Raw genomic sequence first — 15,493 nt, forward strand, 5'->3', positions numbered from 1 at the left:
TGTCACGTTAGCATACCGTATCATTTAGCCTGTTGTTGCTCGTTCATGTCTGTTCTTGGTGTTGGATTTTGTCGAATAGATTGCCCCCCAAAATGCGATTTATATTCCGGAGCGACTTATATATGTTTTTTTTCACATTTTTGGGGATTTTATGGCTGGTGCGACTTATACTCTGGAGCGACTTAAAGTCCGAAAATTACGGTACCTATATAATATCTATGTACTGTGAATTCGTGGATTTAATGAATTGGAGTGACACAGATGGTTTTATAAACGTGTTATTTATGTAATAGTTTCTTTTAAATAACTGAATGTTACGTCAGGCCCGTTCTCAGCTCCTCGTTGGTGTTTGTCACGTTAGCATACGGTATCGTTTACCCTGTTGTTGCTCGTTCATGTCTGTTCTTGGTGTTGGATTTTGTCGAATAAATTGCCCCCCAAAATGCGACTTATACTCCGGAGCGATTTATATATGTTTTTTTTCACTTTTTGGGGAATTTATGGCTGGTGCGACTTATACTCCGGAGCGACTTATACTCCGAAAATTACGGTACCTATATAATACCTATGTACTGTGAATTCGTGGATTTAATGAATTGGAGTGACACAGATGGTTTTATAAACGTGTTATTTATGTAATAGTTTTTTAAAATAACTGAATGTTACGTCAGGCCCGTTCTCAGCTCCTCGTTTGTGTTTGTCACGTTAGCATACCGTATCGTTTAGCCTGTTGTTGCTCGTTCATGTCTGTTCTTGGTGTTGGATTTTGTCGAATAAATTGCCCCCCAAAATGCGACTTATACTCCGGAGCGACTTATATATGTTTTTTTTCACTTTTTTGGGCATTTAATAGCTGGTGCGACTTATACTCCGGAGCGACTTATAGTCCGAAAATTACGGTACTTGTTTGGTTTGTCACCTACCGTTTTTTTCCGTGTATAGTGCGCAAAATTTTACTAATTTATTGTCCTAAAATCTGGGGTGCGCATTATACATGGGTACATTTTTTTTTTTTTAAGTCCCAATGATCGTCACACACGCAGGGAGGCAATGGGTCCCATTTTTATAGTCTTTGGTATGGTCTTAACTAGGCTGGATGTAATTTTTTTTGTTGGCGTTGATTTCTCCGACTGCCCGTAAACGCACCACCGCGCTTCGTGCGCGCACGGGACAGCAAACGAGCAGGTGATCGAGCAAGCGTCTGATACGAGAGCATTGCGGTCGCATGGAGCGTGTTTGAAGTGAACAGCAGAGAAGAAAGGAACAAGGCAAAGTGTTGTGAAATAAAATGCACAGAACGGATGCGCAAGACACGTCAGCTATATAAAGAGCGAGAGTTGTTTTCTTCCTATTAGTTTCAATTCACAGTTTAATTAGCAGTTTCAATCAGCAAATAACAAAATGCGTATTACAGGTAATATTTTATTTCACAACACTTTGCCTTGTTCCTTTGGTCTCTGCTGTTCATCCTAAAACACAAAGGCGCTCTTTAAGCAATGCGACAGAGCGCCCGGCGCGCTGCGGTTGCGCGACCGCACCAAATTAAGCTCCCTGCGCAGTGCGCACTGAGGTCCACTTAAATTTTAGAAAGTACATCAGGACTTTAAAAATATCTTCTAAATTTCAGCGACGGCTCTGTCACACTAATCGACCAGCCCGGTGCAGTTGGGCGGTTGGCGGCGCGCTACGGTTGAGCGTTCTCTCGCACGCTTTCTCTCTCGCTCTCTCTCGCTCTCGCACACACGCAAACCGGATATCATACGGAGGCCGCCATTACAGATGCGCAGAACGGATGAGCAAGACACGTCAGCTATATAAAGAGCGAGAGTTCAGTTCTCTACCTAAATCCGTATTACAGGTAATATTTTATTTCACAACACTTTGCCTTGTTCCTTTCTTCTCTGCTGTTCACTTCAAACACGCTCCATGCGCACGGAGCGCGGTGGTGCGTTTATGGGCAGTCGGAGAAATCAACGCCAACAAAAAAAATTACATCCAGCCTAGTTAAGACCATACCAAAGACTATAAAAATGGGACCCATTGCCTCCCTGCGTGTGTGACGATCATTGGGACTTAAAAAAAAAAAAAAAAAAAAAATTATTTTTTTTTAAAAAAAATTCATAAAAATTGGGTGCGTATTATACATGGGTACAAGCTTTTTTCCAGCATCAGCATGCCATTTTTAGGGGTGCGTACTATACATGGGGGCGCACTATACACGGAAAAAAACGGTATTTAGTACAATGTAAACATCACCAGCCAGATATTATTTACAATAGTCTAAATGCAATTCTTTTACCATAACAAAATAAACAATATGGAAGGGTTAAATCCTTCAAATGTGTTTATAGTTGTGGAAACACTAGTGATGTCTGACAGAGCAGAATTCAAAGACTGCAAAGACTCTTCTGATCTGGCTTTTAACTTTGACAGAAAATTTGTGTCGCTGCAGGTTCTCTGTGGTGCCCAGCTTTCACCCTGACTGGATGCTGATGTTGATCTTCGCTCACACTCATCTAACTGTCACCGTGACTGTGGGAGTGCTTCTTGTTCCAAAGGTATCACTCCATTATCTGTAATTATTCAGCAGATTGTATGTCTTGGAGGCTCTTTGGAATAGTTTTGGCTCATCGTTTATTGCACTTTAATCATTTCAGGTTCCAAAGGTGAAGCGAAGTGTAATGACTCTCATAATCAACACAGGGGGCTTCCATAATTGCTGATGCTGAATTGCAGCTTCTAATCACAGCAGTAGCTCGTGTGATGGAAGTAATCTGAAGCATACATTGACAAAAGCATACTTGCATCCTGCGCTGGAAACCAATTCAAATGGCGTTAGTCATTATTGTAATTTCGCTAAGCACCCCCATGGTAGTATTTATATGCAATCTCTTACGTCTGATGGAAAACATTTAATCGCCCCGCTTTGTGATAAAAGCAGTACACCATCAACGTTCCCACTTCTTTCATTCGGTCTCAATTAGGCTCAGACATTGCAGTCAGTCGAGTAGGCTGGGATAATGAAGCGCAACGGGAAGCTCACGCTGCATCTGTTTCTCAGGCTGGCCTAAATATCGCTTTCACTGCTCAAGAAGAACTTTCATTACACCATCGTCTATGTCACGTGTCAAACTCAAGGCCTGGGGGCCTGTTCCGGCCCACCACATCTTTTTATGTGGCCCGCAAAGACAACTCGTGTGTCAACTCAGTATTTCTTGTTAAAATATCAAAATTGTAAATTGTCTTTCAGTGAGATATTGCAAAAATTTAAACCCCACTTTGAAAATAAATTAGAAAATTGTTAAACTTTTTTATGCTGGATTCTGTTGTGTGTATGATAATATAAGATCAGTAATAGCCCCATGAGGGAAACCATAACTACGATGTGGCCCGCAACAAAAAATGAATTTGACAACCTTGATCTACGTACTACCTTCATGTGACTGAATTCTATGTACAGTGGAACATCAGTACAATTGACTAAATGGAGGGACAGGTTATCCGACTGCCCAATCCTTTTTTTTTCACGGTATAAAAAATATCCAGTACAGTACAAAATTACTGTAAAAAAACAAAACAAAAAAAACGTATGAAAAATAATATTTATTCAAACTTGCATGCTGGGATGGCAACAAACAATTTTTTTGAGAAGGCTATTAGGACATCATCTACACAACAAACTTATAAATAACAAGCTTGTGTGAAGTTAATTTGCAATATTAGTATTGAGACAAAGCTGATGCAGTTTTTCTTCGCGAACCACATAAAATGATTTGGTGGGCCATGTCTGGCCCCTGAGCCTTATGTTTGACACCAATCTGTGCATACAATACATTATGTGTGAAATGCCAGTAGAAATTCTCTTTCAACCAGACTAATGGACCTTATTGAAGGCTGTGCATTTTTACTGGTTTCACATTAGCATACCACAAACTCTGTTAAGCATTTCCGGTGAAAAGGTTAGATGGCATAATGTTTCCGCGGTCAATAAGTAACAAGATTAGAAAAATGTATTCAGTCATTTTGTTTTTCTAATAATAATAATAAAATATTTGCAGTGCTCTTGTCCCCCAATGTTATTGGGGCTCAGTGGCCTTGTGGTAGAGTGTCCGCTCTGAGACTGGAAGGTTGTGGGTTCAAACCCCGGCCGGGTCATACCAAAAACTTTAAAAATGGGACCCATTGCCTCCCTGCTTGGCACTCAGCATTAAGGGTTGGAATTGGGGGGTTAGATCACCAACTGATTCCCGAGCGCGGCACCGCTGCTGCTCACTGCTCCCCTCTCCCCCAGGGGATGGATTAAAATCACACGGGGATGTGTTAAGTGAAGAGGACAAATTTCACCACACCCAGGTGTGTGTGTGAGACGATCATTGGGACTTTAATCTTTAATCTTAATCTTATTATCAGAAATGGCTCATTTGTCTAAATAGAATAAATTTAATTTCAGACCAGAAAGCTTTTCCATTTCCGACGATCCATCTAGCATATTTACTGCAGGAAATTATTGTTCGGCGCCGTCACGCCTCAGATTCCCTTTGCAGATATTTTTTACATCATCATTACAACGACAAATAGTTTTCTTTTTGGTTACAATCTCACGGTACTCTTTGTCTTAGTTTTTGTCCAAGGAGACTCATGCTCGGGATGATATTGCCACTGAGGCGTACGAGGAGGCGCTGGACATCGGAAGGTCTGCTTCTTACATCAACAATAGCATTACCTCAGCGTGGAGCGAGCACAGTTTGGACCCTGAGGACATACGGGTGAGGAAACACACATTCATGATCTTTCACATGCTCTTTCTGCTGCTTCAAAAATGCTAAAGAAAGTCACAGGACAAGACAAACAATAGAAATAAAAAAATAATAATAATAAATTTAAAAAAAACATGGATGACCTTTCTCAGGAGGAGTTGAAAAAACTCTATGCCCAGCTTGAAGTCTACAAACGCAAAAAGATGCTGGCCAACAACCCGCATCTCCAAAAGAAACGCAATTCCAAAAAGGGCCTCGGTCGTACGCTGATGAAAAGAATCACGGAGATTCCGGAGACCATGCACATACACCGCCAGTGTAGCCGAGAAGATGGCAGTGAACACGGTAGCAACCGCAGCACTTTGAACAGGAACCACGTGGAGACCAGTCAGCATGGTGAGATCTTGGTGCTGGGACTTTACTGTAGCTATGTTTCTTAACCCGCATTATTGTGTTAATAATCTTAAAAAGTCACACGTAATAATAATAATCTCATAATAATCTCCCTTTAGGAAAACCTCAAGAAGATTCCCTCAAGAGCAAAGTCATAAGCCTGCAGAAGTCGCTGAGCTATGATCACGTTTGTGAGCAAGATGATGAAACAGGAAGTCAAAGCGGCTCTGTGGCAGGGGACAAAATGACTCCGGTGGGGAATGGCGGAGAGTGTTCTCTCCTCGGTTCCCTCATCGGTCGCAAACATTACAAAAAGCAGCAGGAACCGGTCGCCCCGCCATCAAAGCTGGAAGCAGCAGAGTCCACCGAGTCGGTTCCACTCTTCTGGAAGTCGGCGAGCGTTCACAACCTAACGCACGAAAAGAAACCCATGCACCTGCGCACCTCCATCATGCAGAAGTCTCTCAGTGTGATTGCCAGCGCCAAGGAAAAGATGCCCGGGCTCAGCAACAGAACAGAAAGTGTGGAAGATTCCAGCAAAAAAGGGCTGAAAGGGCAGGAGGGGAGGATGTTGTCAGAAGTGGATGAGACTCCTGAACATTTTCCCAAAATGATCGTCAGCCAGTCCGTGGAGTATTCCAAGACACCTCTGAAGATGGGCATCATGAAGCAGCAGGTATTTTAGGATTGCTGCAAAATAGTTGAGGCCTTCACGCTAATTTCTTTTCTCCCTTGATTCTAGGTGAGTGGCAGCCAACCGTCCATTTGCTCTGAAACTGGCAGGAACTTGTACGATGTGTCCGAAGTTTGTCAGTGGGAGATGGAAGAACCTCAAACGCCTTCTGAAGCCAAGACACAGAAACACGTGTCCATCGCCCCAGAGGAAACCGGCGGAGGCCGAAGAGGAAGTAGCAGCTCCGGCGTTGGGAAATGTAGTCGCTCTCAGCAGAGACTGAAATCTGGGCAGTCTCCTTCAAACAGACGACGCTCCAAGGATAAAGGAGGGGAAAGGGAGGAGAGCAGGGAAACACGGAAATCTCGCGGACCCAAGTCGCCTCTGCCGCTCAAGCCAGATGTGAGCCCCTGGGATTTTGAGGAGCAGCCTATGCTTGGTAAGCTTTCAGAGTCCATTTCCCCAGAAAGAATCCGACGCAAAAAGAGCGTCACGCCGACTGACGGTAAACCCAAGGCGCTCCGCTCGGACCACTCCAAGTCCACCGGAAGCCTATTGCAGCCTCCCTCCTTGATGCTAGAGATCTGCCCGTGGGATTACAACAGCCCGCCTTCGCCTAAGCAGGAGAAGATCTGCACCAGCCCTTCCGCACACAAGAAGAAACGGAAAGGCTCCTGCTCATCCGGCCACAAAGGCGAGAAGGAGAAAGGGAGGGAGAAAAACAGAGAAAGACGGAGCTCGTCCGGCAAGCAGCCGTCGGAGAGAAGGCGCGTTAGCCAGTCGTCTGAGTGCGGCGGGCCGCTCTCTGAGCGACGGAGGAGCTCCAGCAAAGACCCAGAGGGGGCGGAGTTGAGGAGGGCAGAGAGCGAGGAGGCCTCAAACAGCACTTTTGCTCAGACTGAAACTTCCACGGACAAGAAAAAAGAAAAGTATCACAAACCTGCAGTTGGTAGCGGGCCAAAAATGGTTGACGTATGTCCCTGGGACTTTCAGGACCCTGGAGAGAGGGCATGATGACTGCTGTCTTGTTCCCGTTTGAGTGTAACTAAAATCCTTTTCGACACAAACAAAAATTGACTAATTTCACTGGTTTTAATGCAAGAAGCACTTCTGGGGCTTGTTGCTGTCGCCAGATCCAAAGTAATATCAAAATAACTCGATCTGGATCTTATCTTTTGCAAATATTTTGCTTGCACACTGCCACATTTATTCCATCATGATATGCTGACGTGAGTCTTTTTTCATCTTTTTTGACACATGCAAACAATGAATGCTTCACCTAATCATTTTGTCAGATATTGATATATGCGTTCCATGAAGAGCTGATGATCCTAGTGGGATCTTATTACAGTAGGAATACTAATGCACACACACAAAAAATATCGATTAGAAGCTGTTTGAAACAGGACCCAATACCCTATTCACAGCATGACGATGACGCCGATGGCGCATGTTTAGAAGAAGTTGAGAATAACATTGTTGTCCAGTTTTCTGTCGGCACCTTAGAAAAGCCAGCGCATGTGGTAACTATTGACTGTATATTGGTTTACTTGTTGCAACTGTGGAATTATTGTTGTATATCTATCTGTCTTCTAATGCACCACAGGAAATGCACGTGCATTAATTAATTCTACACAAATACTGTAGATCAGTTACAGACACATCCATGAGGCTCGATTTTCTCTTTTTATGTATTTCCTTGAAATAGTTGCAATCTTTTTCTACTCTCTGCATCCCTTAAAAAAAGCTTTCATTTGACATAAAGCAGGGGTCTCAAACTCCAGTCCTCGGGGGCCGCATTCCTACATGTTTTCCAAGTTCCCCTCGTTAAACACACCTGATTCAATTATCAGGCTCCTGCAGAACGTGAGGATGAACTGATCATTTGAATCAGGAAAATCATCCATGTGGGAATTTATTTCTATGTTACTATTCATATTGTGTTGCATGTATATACAATGAATACACTGTTGTCAATTCAGAATTAAATATTTATATTAAAACTCACTGGTCACCCTTCTGTTTCACTTAATAATTGAATATTATCATTCTTCGATCCATGCATTCTCTTTACCTTTTATCCTTATTAGGGTGGCTGGAGCCCGTTCTGGCTGACTGGGTGAGATGTGAGGTAGCCTCCATCTTGGGTCACAGCCAGTCAGGGACAATTAAAGCCTGCTTTAATTTTCAAAAGCAACTTCAGCAAATTTCATTTGGAGGTTGCTTTCTTTCACCCCCGGCACATTATAAGGGGGTGCTGTGCAACACTGCCATCCTGTGGACAAATGTAATACAGCAGCTGTTTATGAAGCTTTGACAATAAATACAATAATGACGTAACGAGCCTGAGAAGTCTTTTATTATATTTCTGTTGATCATATCCATGATATTCTTTTTTTTTTTTACATTGTACTTTTAACCCACAAAAAGTGCGCTCTCTCCTTCCGCCACCCTCCCCCCCTCAAAGTGGTGACGTCGGTCCTGCAGAACCGGACAGGGCAGATCCTCTCTGCAGCACCTGGCACTCTTCATTAGATCTTCCACGAACTCCACACTCGCTATACGAACACACAACAAACCCACTTACAACCTTTCTTGTTGTGGTTTTATAACAACACGCACTTGATTACGGACCATCATGGGCAACGTCCAGGTAAGGAATTGCAAACTTAGGCGTTTAGTGTCGTTCCGGGCGAGTTCTGCTTGTTCTTACAGAATGAGGGCGTCGTCCTTTTCAGGTTTTGGTACCTTAATGCGCATCTTCTCAAGATGAATGTGCACTTCAATGTACAAAACATTGTGGGCTTTTCAGGAGGGCGCTACTGAGGAATTTCGCGTCAGTTCCCTTCAAATGACGCACTTTTCCCTCAGTACCGTATTGTAAACTTTTAACCTGTTTAACTAGTTATTTTGAGTAAGGGACAAATTGTGCACCACGGTTTCATCGGCGTTTGGAGAAGAGAAACTTTTTTTTTTTTCTTACTATATCACAAGCTACAGTGGAACAAAGTATGACTGTAGCAAGTGTTAGATAATCTCTTAAAATGACGAAATATGGACATTTCTTGCAAAGAGTTGCCCACTATAAGGAGCAGTAATTTATGAGAAGGGCTAATCAATATGCTGCATTGCATGAGGAGAGGACTTAGGTGGATGCTCCTGGCAATGACTCAGCAACACTCAAGCTGCACCAGTCTGCAAGCGGCCGGGATGTCACGCCCAACAACCAGACCTCTTCTGGTTTCAGATCATATTATAGATTCTCATAACAGGCGGTTTGAAAACTAGGAAGTTGGGAACGGAGCGTTATTTATTTATTTAGTTATCATCATGGCATGCAAGTGAAACATTTTCACTGGTCCTGTCTACATTTCTGCTTTTTAGCCCACAATCGTCCCATTTGAGGATTTTGATGTTACAGCTGACATAAAGGCTATTCGACAAGCGTGCAAAGGTGTAGGTGAGTGTCATTTATAACAGTTTTCCCCGATCGGTCACAGTGGACGCATCTGTATTTGGCGTGTTTTTAAACGCATTGCAGTGGCGGAGCTAGGATTTTTTTTCCTTGAGGGGGGTTGAATGTCTCAAGGTTTGAGGCAAAGATACAATAATTTTCTAAAAACGCAAAAAAAATCCTTCATAAAAAGCTGACAAAGATTCATTAAATTCTCCCATAAGGGATGAGTCAGAATGTTCAAAACAATTCTCGTAAAAATCAGAAAATCCCCAAAAGTCTTTATCTGTCGTTGTATGTTAGATTTGTTGAAGACTACCATTAAATTAATAGTTGTTTGCGTGCATACCAATGTTTCTCATTATGAAATGTGCTCCTTCAGGTACGGATGAAGAAGCCATTATTCAAATCCTGGCCAATCGCTCGGCAGTCCAACGTCTGGAAATCAAGCAAGCTTACTTTGAAAAGTACGATGATGTGAGTACCTCCTCATCTGGCCTTCTGTTTCATATCATCAGTACATTGTGTTACAGTGTGCCTATTCCTTCAGGAGTTAGAAGAGGTCCTGAAAAAGGAATTGACTGGCAGCTTTGAGAACGCTATTGTGGCCATGTTGGACCCGCCAAATGTCTTCTTTGCCAAGGAGCTGAGCAAGGCCATGAAGGGGGCAGGCACAGATGAAGCCGTGCTTGTGGAGATCCTGTGCACGGCTACTAATGAGGTCTGTCAACATTTGCTAAAATCACTTTGGCAGCGCACCAAAGTGGTTTAGCATTTTGTAAAAGCAATCCAAAGTATTAAGTCTTAATTTTAACATACCCAAGATCTGATTATTTTCTTCTATATTTGGACATGCTAAAACTCTTGACTAAATATTTAAATGTTCGCAAAATAGCGTTTCTTGAATTAAAAAAAAAAAAAAATCTTAGCAAACAACTATTATAGTTGTGAATACAGTTGATGTAAAGTGTATGTTGTTAAAAAGAGCCACGGAATACAGAAATCATAGCACAATCCTAATTCAAGACAATAAATTGAATTTGTTACAATATTCCCACTACAACCCAACAAGAATAGTCGAATATAAAAAAGGTGACTCAACTTGGACTCTTGGCAGCTTTCATAGTTCTAATTAAATGTTCATCAATTTTCTTTGTCTTTTTTTCACTATCAGGACATCAACAGTTACAAAGAGGCCTATGCCCAGGGTAAGTTTTATTTTGAGGCATGATGTTGGAGCCTGTAGACAAGTTTTTTTTTCTACGCAGAACATTGACTAAGTCTATCCTGATTTAAAGTAGAGGCAAAAGTTACAGATCACAATTAGAGGATGTCTGTGTGGGGGGGGGGGGGGGGAAATCTGTACACCATCTTACCTTATGTACTTATTAGAAGACTAAAAGGAGGAACTGTAACTTTGCAGTGCTTGAACGTGACCTGGAGGCTGACATTGACGATGACACCAGCGGAGACGTGAAGAACCTCCTTATCTCACTCCTGCAGGTAAACGCGTTTGATTCAACTTGACCAAATTGTAGAATAATCGTGCTTCAAAACGAGTCAATAAAATGGACAAATTGGAATTGCATCTCCCTTTGCGATAACCTCCACAAAATAGCTTTGCACGCTTTTCTTCGCCTACTGAGATATTCAGCGACACATCACATCATTGTTCCGCCTGCATACCAACTTCATCCCTTTCACACCCACCCGTTTCCTTCCCCTTGTGAAAAATGACAAGCACAGTATGACTCATGTCCACAGAAATGTGCCATCCAAATATGTCTTCGAAAAATACCTTGCAGATGATTATTTATGAGCCCACATAATACGTGTCTATTTGTTTTAAGCCATCGCTTGGGCTTTTCCACTTCTCACTATATCTCTATATCTTCATCATTGAATCTGTCTACAGGCGAGCAGAGACGAGGGCTTTGAGGTGGATGAGGGCTTAGCCGAACAGGACGCCACGTCTTTGTTTGAGGTACATTTTGAAAAGATTGAACAGAACAGTTTTTTTCTGCTCGTGTTGACATTTTGAAATGACAGACAGGACAATTATTAGTGACATATCATCTGTTCACCTGGGTAGTTTTGGAGGTTTTGAATTATCTGAGGCGGGGATATGGTGCAACAGCTTCCTCTAGTGGTACAAGAAGGAATCACTCAAATAGTCACACCGTGTATAATAGGGGTGTAAATCGCGGGTTTTGTCACGATATGATATTATATCGATACAAAGATATATTATATATATATATATATAATAATATATATTTGCCGATATCCTAAAGCCTGCTGTGATTCATTCACGATACATCACGATATAGTGCTCTACGATCGATATAGAACAATATCCTGATTTATAACAATTCATACGCAAAATCAACAAAGTACTGCAAACTCTTTATTTAGAAAATTACAAAGTGCTTCCAAACGAATGACTTGAAGCCCAAAGGGGAGCGAATTTCCTCATCTTCTTGGACACTAGCCATAGCACCAGCCCAGGAGCCGCGTAGTTGTCGGCTCCCCTTTCACGTGCCTGCTCAGCTCACAACACGCCGCGCAATGCTCCCGGAAAGAGGAAGCAAGCAACAATGAACTGGATTTCAAAATAAAGTCGCGTCTAATGTCCGAGGTCAAAAACCGGCGATATAGATCGATGTTTACGTTTAGCATCGATGCCAACAAATCGTAGAGCATTATATCGATGTGTATCGATGAATCGTTACACCCCTAGTGTATAATGTTACAGTGGCTTCAATATATTCATTTTTTAACCAGTATATACAGTTATTAGGTACAAGATATATCTAAAAGTTTAGGAGATCATGTAGAAGATGTCCACCAACAGCATATTTGGGGTCTTAGGGCCTGATTGTTTCTCATCTAACTCCCAAGGCGTCAAATAATCCCAGAAAGTGCTGTCAGCCAAATGTGTTTTAATGAGCTCCAGATTGAAGCGAACGATTTCCTGCTGTCATTTGATCGTAACCACCAGGCAGGAGAAGGCATGTTTGGGACAGATGAGTCCACCTTCAGCTACATCCTCACACACAGAAACTACATGCAGCTCCAGGCCACCTTTAAATCTTATGAAGCAGTAAGTCGGGCACACACTCATTCTGGAGCAGAATCTGTTTGTAATGCGAGTCAGTAAAGTCTCTAATTTTTGTCTTTAAGCTATCAGGGACAGACATTTTGGACACGATTGACTCTGAGGCCACAGGAACCTTAAAGGACTGTTACGTCACTCTAGGTAATAAAGATGCGGTATTGGGTCAGATGAACATCTGCAAACACGATACTTTGAAAACGTCTCAAGTAGTCTTCTAATCCAAGATGTGTGTTGAATAGTTCGGTGCGGCAAGAACCCTCAACTGTACTTTGCGCGACGCCTTAATGCTGCTATGAAGGGACTCGGCACCGATGAGGACACACTCATCCGCTTGATCGTGGGCCGCTCTGAGGTGCGTGTGTGTTTGTGTGCAACCACGGTTGCGTTACATGTGATCAGGTACAAAGATGTTGCTGATCTGCTCCATCACTTGATTCCAAAAAAAAAAAAGTAATGCTTATGCCTCTGGACATCATGGAGTAAGACAGCACATTTTTTCCTTTTTTTTTTTTTTTAACTTCTGTGTGTTGTTGGCACAATTATCCATCAGATTGACCTGGAGACGGTGAAGGACATGTACCTGGAAAAGTATGACGTCACCTTAAAAGATGCCCTGGATGCTGAGTGCGGCGGAGATTTCAAACGTCTCCTCCTGGAGATCTTGCACTGAAACACTATCCTTCTTCTAAAAGGCCACATTTAAACAGTCATATCGTCCTCTCTACCTCCTCTAAGCAACCCCATTGTTCACTCATTCCTTGTGTGTCATCACCACATTCCTCTTGAACTTGTAGTTCTTTATTAGCTCGCTGTCTGTTGACATACACTCACCTGCGTCCTTGCGGCAAGACGTTGACACATTTACTGCCATTTAAATGTGTCTCTAATATTAACATTCATTGGTAAGTTTCATATATACTGCCTAAATGCTATAAACATGAACTACCAGCTCTGAGAGACATACAGTACATGTATTAGCCAGTACATGACTACAGTATTTACTCTGTCAGCCGGTGAATGTGTCAATTTGCATTTTAAACACATTTCAGTGTCATCTGTGTAAAAACACCGTTTTTTGCTTGCATTACAAATGTAGTGCAATTTGCTGCAAAGGTATCTTTTGTAGGTATGCCATGGTACTTTGTGCCACACCACAAAAGTGCCGACTGATCACAATAGATGAATGGCCGATTAGCAGTACAGTAACTTCCCTTCACCTGTTTAGGTACACACTGCACACTGTTGTTTAGGACACCTTCATGCCTGTGGGATTTTTTGAAAACCCTCGTAATCACGGTTAATAGATTGCAATCTTCTCACTTGATATAGTAAGCAATTACAATTTTCACAAACATAGTAGTCTTCATTTAATGAACTAACAATGGATGGTTAGACTGCTGTTAACACTGAACTGTGTATGCAATTCTACGTTATTTAAATCTAAATTTAGTGGCAATTGTGATAGATTGTTGCATTGTCATGTAGTAAATTGACTCACTAGACTATCAAAAGTATGTTGGTGTATTCTGATGACTGGAAACTTGATGACTGTTACTTTTCAGCCTGCCTCTGTTTTATAGTTTGTGGCATATTGTATATTAAAAAAAAAAACAAGCAGACTAATCCTTGAATTGATGAACAAATTAAATGTAGAATGAATTTCAAATTGATATAGCTTACAATGTCTCAGTTTAATTAAAAACGTGAAACTTGCGTATTAGATTTAAGATGTAGATTCCTTTCTTAAAAATTGGAAATCCCAACTTAATATATTTAAATACCTTTTAATGATTCTATATTCTCATTTACTTAAATTGGGATGACATTTTTTACACTCCTGAAAATACACGATAAGTTTCACTTTTTACTGAACTACAGACAGTGACAAGTGGTGAGGTTCATGACTCCTTAAGAGTCAGATTTACAAATATATAAACACAAAAGGGTAGCTTATTCAATTGGCTGCTGGATATTTCACATCTCATCAACACACGCACGCACACACACTATTTGTGGTCTTACCTTTATTTGTAGATGCTGTCCATGCGCCTATCCTTTGTCACAAAAATTGCTGTTACTTTGTTGTGAAAGACCTTATTTTCCCTCACTTTAGTGACCTATTTTTTTATTTTGGTCCATGCTATCACAACAGCTCCGTCATATGTTTGAGCTACTAATTTTTCACAACAGTTGTATTTCTCCAATACTCCCAAAACATACATAGGTAGCTACAGCAGGGCCTCGTCTATCATCAAATCCTGTGTGTACCAACAAATAACAGATCTGTGCTTTGTTTGTAACATCCGTAGTCTTGTCTACCGCAAAAGCAACAAATGGGGCAGCATTAATCAACCATTGCTCATGTACGCCGCCCTTCAGTGCGGCAGGGTACCGTATTTTTCGGACTATAAATCACGTTTTTTCCATAGTTTGGGTTAGGGGGGGGGGTAGACATACTCAGGAGCGACTTATGTGAATTATTTCACAAATTTTCAAAATTCAAAAATCCGCGATGTAGTGAAACCGCGATAAATGAACCGCGATGTAGCAAGGGATTACTGTAATCTGAATATACGCGGCGGCAGTGTTTTACATAAAAGACAAAGGATTCGATCACGGGATTTAATGACTTGGCGTGACAGAGATTCTTTGATAAAATTGTTTATAATTCTATGGGCCTGTGGAATATTTTGAAGCGCAACCGCCGTCAGCGCCCCGCACCGTTGACATAAAGGACGATTGATAGATTTAATGATTTGGAGTGACACAGATGGTTTGATAAAGGTGTTATTTATGTTATAGTTATTTGGATAACTGTCAATTTTAAGTCAGGCCCGTTCTCAGCTCTTCGTTTGTGTTTGTCACGTTAGCATACCGTATTGTTTAGCCTGTTGTTGCTCGTTCATGACTGCTCTTGGTGTTGGATTTTGTCGAATACATTTCACCCAAAATGCGATTTATACTCCGGAGCGACTTGTTTTTTTTTCACTTTATTGTGCATTTTATGGCTAATGCGACGTATATTCCGGAGTGACTTTTCGTCCGAAAAATACGGTACTGCCTCAACCTGTGCCTTTTTACTGCGGTTTTATGTCCCA

At 41.7% G+C, this 15,493-nt stretch overlaps 2 protein-coding genes across 3 annotated transcripts in view; both read left to right on the plus strand.

Moving 5' to 3' along the window:
• The window catches only part of LOC133166045 (metabotropic glycine receptor-like), a 53,487-nt gene extending 45,321 nt beyond the window's left edge, over nt 1-8,166 (plus strand). The window contains exons 9-13 of the mRNA XM_061296025.1: nt 2,453-2,558; nt 4,620-4,766; nt 4,910-5,153; nt 5,270-5,826; nt 5,893-8,166. Coding sequence (XP_061152009.1) covers nt 2,453-2,558; nt 4,620-4,766; nt 4,910-5,153; nt 5,270-5,826; nt 5,893-6,837 — 1,999 coding nt within the window. The 3' untranslated portion in view covers nt 6,838-8,166. The remainder of the gene's footprint in view (nt 1-2,452; nt 2,559-4,619; nt 4,767-4,909; nt 5,154-5,269; nt 5,827-5,892) is intronic.
• A 132-nt stretch (nt 8,167-8,298) lies between these two features.
• LOC133166049 (annexin A13-like) lies at nt 8,299-14,065 on the plus strand. Of its 2 annotated transcripts, none has more exons than XM_061296032.1 (11): nt 8,299-8,476; nt 9,208-9,283; nt 9,660-9,754; nt 9,831-9,998; nt 10,452-10,485; nt 10,701-10,780; nt 11,193-11,261; nt 12,279-12,380; nt 12,461-12,536; nt 12,635-12,747; nt 12,946-14,065. In XM_061296032.1, exons 1-11 carry the CDS (start codon nt 8,462-8,464, stop codon nt 13,063-13,065), a joined length of 948 nt encoding a protein of 315 aa, XP_061152016.1. In that variant the 5' UTR covers nt 8,299-8,461; the 3' UTR covers nt 13,066-14,065. The 2 variants fall into 2 exon arrangements, with proteins under 2 accessions (XP_061152016.1, XP_061152015.1); XM_061296031.1 differs by having other exon boundaries at nt 8,301-8,476; nt 9,828-9,998.
• Nucleotides 14,066-15,493: the final 1,428 nt, after the last annotated feature.

The sequence above is a fragment of the Syngnathus typhle genome, linkage group LG13, assembly GCF_033458585.1.
Source record: "Syngnathus typhle isolate RoL2023-S1 ecotype Sweden linkage group LG13, RoL_Styp_1.0, whole genome shotgun sequence".
In the NCBI taxonomy this organism is placed as follows: domain Eukaryota; kingdom Metazoa; phylum Chordata; class Actinopteri; order Syngnathiformes; family Syngnathidae; genus Syngnathus; species Syngnathus typhle.

Coding starts and splice junctions, on each gene's coding strand:
- LOC133166049 (XM_061296031.1), top strand. Junction 9,999..10,451: donor TGTGCACGGCTACTAATGAG/GTCTGTCAACAT, acceptor TTTCACTATCAG/GACATCAACAGTTACAAAGA. Junction 12,537..12,634: donor GGACTGTTACGTCACTCTAG/GTAATAAAGATG, acceptor TGTGTTGAATAG/TTCGGTGCGGCAAGAACCCT.